At 40.8% G+C, this 3,618-nt stretch overlaps 1 protein-coding gene across 3 annotated transcripts in view; it reads left to right on the forward strand.

The window, feature by feature from the left end:
- Nucleotides 1-3,456, forward strand: part of LOC114842078 (collagen alpha-1(XIX) chain) — a 73,843-nt gene extending 70,387 nt beyond the window's left edge. For all 3 annotated transcript variants that reach the window (XM_055502314.1, XM_029127567.3, XM_055502315.1), the window contains one exon: nucleotides 347-3,456. In XM_055502314.1, coding sequence (XP_055358289.1) covers nucleotides 347-447 — 101 coding nt within the window. In that variant the 3' untranslated portion in view covers nucleotides 448-3,456. The remainder of the gene's footprint in view (nucleotides 1-346) is intronic.
- Nucleotides 3,457-3,618: the final 162 nt, after the last annotated feature.

Consider the following 3,618-nt stretch of genomic DNA (forward strand, 5'->3'; position numbering starts at 1 on the left):
TGTGAGAGTCCTCTTTGAGCTCCTAAAGCCGCATTAAAGACACTCCAAGAGCATAATGTCACCTGCTTTAAGGTCTAATGAGCCTAAATCTGAAGGCTCGCATGGAGTAACTAAGCACAAACTAGGACCTTACAGAATGTGTGAACACACCTGAAGATGACAGTCAGAGCTTGGGAGCATCTGGCAGGAACACTGGCACAAACTGCCTGAATCCAGGAGCTACATCCTGACAGAACTGTACCCAACAAGCCTGTTAAATAAGCCTGTACGCGCTCTGTTTTCTCTACTGAACAATGATGAAGTGCAGCACCGTGAGAGTATTAATAATGTCTGTGTCTCCGTCAAGGGCCTCCTGGGAGGACTTCTCAGGGCCCGCCTGGTTCTCCCGGGCCCCGTGGACCTCCTGGGACATGTGACCCCAGTGACTGCATCCTGCCGTCCCTATGAGGCAGACGAGCGCTTCAGGTCGGCCCACAGACGTCCGGCTCCTCGGCGCTGGTTCATCACAGATCACAACTGACCTCCTTTGTTCAGTTTACGATAACATTTGGGCGCAGCTGGGATTTCGTTTTTTTCTGCGTGTGTTTTGAATGCAACAGAAAACCTTTGAGTTTGTTTTGTTTGTTGGTTAACGCTGTACTTAAGTTATTTCCCGTTCTCACATCTCCTACTGCGATGTAATGCATTCCTTCTCAACTCTCATTGTCTTTCAAGACCGTGAAATGACTTTGTTTTGTCACGTTCAGTTCTGTCTGAAAACATGATCTTAATTATTTGTTTGCCTCCTTAATAGGCGTGCCCGTACACTCTCCTGTGCTTATTCAGATAAGACACTGTGCTGGCAGACGTTTCCTCCCGTGTGTGTGTGTGTGTGTGCATGCGAGAGATTAGCTGAATGAATAAACCTGTTTTATGTGTAGGTGTGAGGAAAAAATAGATTAGTGAAACTTCTTATGCAACCAAAGGGAAGCAGATGTGTCTGATATGGAAATTATTTATTTAGAGTGTGTCCTTCAGAAACGCTTTGGACAGGTGGTACTAATAATTGCAACCAATGTAGCATGGATATTATTATTGGAAGGTGGAATGCGATGTGTCCGATTTACTGCGTTTGCTTTTTTTTGGCCGTGATACATTTGGAATGTGAATGAAAATGGCTTTTTAAAGGAGCCAGCAGTAGAACCATCGATCAACACTTCTACGTCTTCCCGTTTTCTATACATTAGGCCACATTTGTAAATGAAACTGAGGCAGGATTATGCTAAATGAGCGTGGCGTGACCTCATGCTCACCTTTGCTGTTGGTTTCGTGTGTACATAAGCTGCACTTTGTGTGTTTTTCTGTTCTAACAGAGCTTCTAATGGGACCTGACAACATAATTACGCCACACGGAGCGTTATGGTTCTGAGCTTCTGTATGAGCCGCACGTCACTGCAGTTTGTTCCTGTCTGAAACCTGTGTGTTGTTTACATAGTGTCGCGTATGAAGATTTCTGTGGTGTATTTGTATATTTTTGATTTTCAGCCGCTCAAAGGAAATCGGACGACTTCACTACAGTTTCAGACGTCTGTGCTCGGTGTGTCACTGTCTTCATGAATGTACTTGAACCTCCTTGTGGTTTGTTTTAATAGCATCATGGTCGACATCCTGGTTTTACGCTCACTGACCAGTGCTGTGTGTGTGGTTTTGGATTTGGGGCATCTCACAACTGGAATTTAAATTTATTTATTTGCTTTAACAGGATTTATTTGAACGTTCTCAGCTAATTTTAAGTTCTTGGTCACCTTCCTCTGAGCAGGTCTTTCAGTAACTATGTATTTTTTAATGTACTGTATGAAGATGAATATCTCAGTGAGTACAAACACTTTGAAAACTTGCAGAACTTCAAAACAGACAAAAACTTCAGCACTTTGGATTTAAGTTAATTTCCTGTTTGAAGATTTATAATAAAACACAATTTGTCTATTTAAAAGTAACTTAGCTCTTAAAATGACACTAAACACTGATCTTATTTAGAGGAAGACACCTAAAGATAATTATCCTTTAGAAAGCTTTATTTTACTTCTGCTTTAATTTGGGACGCTGTTTAATAAAAGTGTGACTCAAAGGCTTTAATTCTACTTTTAAGTGTTCTGCTGTGATTAATGTTTGAACATTTCTGTGGGCGTATCTGACATTTGGTGACGTTGGGAACTAGATTCTCTCTGAGACTTGATTCTTCATCCTTTAAGATCCGTTTGACACTTTTACCTTTTCTTCATGTCTCACATCATAGAGATTCATTATGCTTTTCTTACACATGTAAATTATAACTCGCATCTTCTGAGCATTTTGCTACATTTTTTCCAGGGATGCCAGCTTAGTTTTATCTCTGTTCGGTTTTATCTGTGTGAGTAGGTCTAATTTTAGAAGGGTATTGAATCTGAGCTGTGGTCTTGACTTCATTTGTGAGTTTGAAGAGCCCCCTGCTGGACGTCTTTTTTTCTCTCACCACTTCCAATGTGAATGAAAAATTTCTGTGTGTTATGGGCGACATAAAACCTTCTATTGACTTCTGTCCATTCGCACTAATTTTCATATTCCTCTTAATGGATTCCCCTCTTAGACAATAAAATTGACCTTGACCGAATCCAAACTAGCCAACATCAGCACACGGCTGCGAGCTGAACTTTCTGGTGCACTGAGGGGGGAATTCATATGAATGTGCAGCAGTTTGTGGCTTCAATTTAGCTAAACAGTGTGATAACTAGAGAAGACACCAAATGGCTTCTGGTGTCACAGCCCACTTCACCAGCAGTTTGGTGCAAACCATTTTACATCACTCTAAATCCATTTAATCTAAGTGAGAAATATCGGCTGAGAGCAAAGTCAAAGGATGGAGGTGTTGCGAGTGGAGGCATCCTTGTCAAGTAATGCAATATCACTTAAAGCATTTTTACAATAATGCAACGTGATCCCGTTGCCACATGTAATCGAATCTTGTAAATAAGCTTGTAATGAGGAGGAATATGGATCAGGCTCTCAGCGTGGTCCCTCGGATTTAAAACGTCCGCCTGCTGCTCTCACCAGCTCCTCTCAGCGCCTTTATAAGCTCGTGTCGTGCCGAGTGATTTCAGTGTGTGTTCCTGTCCGTGTTTGCTTGATTATCTACCTCAGTCTTGGTTTACCACATGCCTACATCACTACCTGTTTTGGGAAAACTCTCACAACACTAACTGTTGCCTTTCACTGTAAAAGCTTTTGAAACCTTGAGTGTAAAAACAGAACTCTGTCCGGTGAATATGGATCTGCCTCTTGAACTGTTAATACTGACAAGAAGGACGTTCTGCATATGTGGTTACCATGTATCAGAGGTTATTATTTTATTATTTTAAACCTTTCTTTTCTTTATTTTATTTACTTTAACCTAATAGCAGCTGCCTTACATGTGTGCAATAAATGCTACTTATGGCTTTACTTCTTGTGCACTTGTATTTTCTGCACCAACATGTGAACTTTACTTTTATTTCCTTTGATATAATGTAAATATTAATTCAGTGTTGAGTTTGGACAGACGTTTGAAACAATAAGTATAAAATCATCATTAATGTGCGCAGAATGAATCACTACACTATAGAA

Source organism: Betta splendens, chromosome 15 (assembly GCF_900634795.4).
Source record: "Betta splendens chromosome 15, fBetSpl5.4, whole genome shotgun sequence".
NCBI lineage: Eukaryota > Metazoa > Chordata > Actinopteri > Anabantiformes > Osphronemidae > Betta > Betta splendens.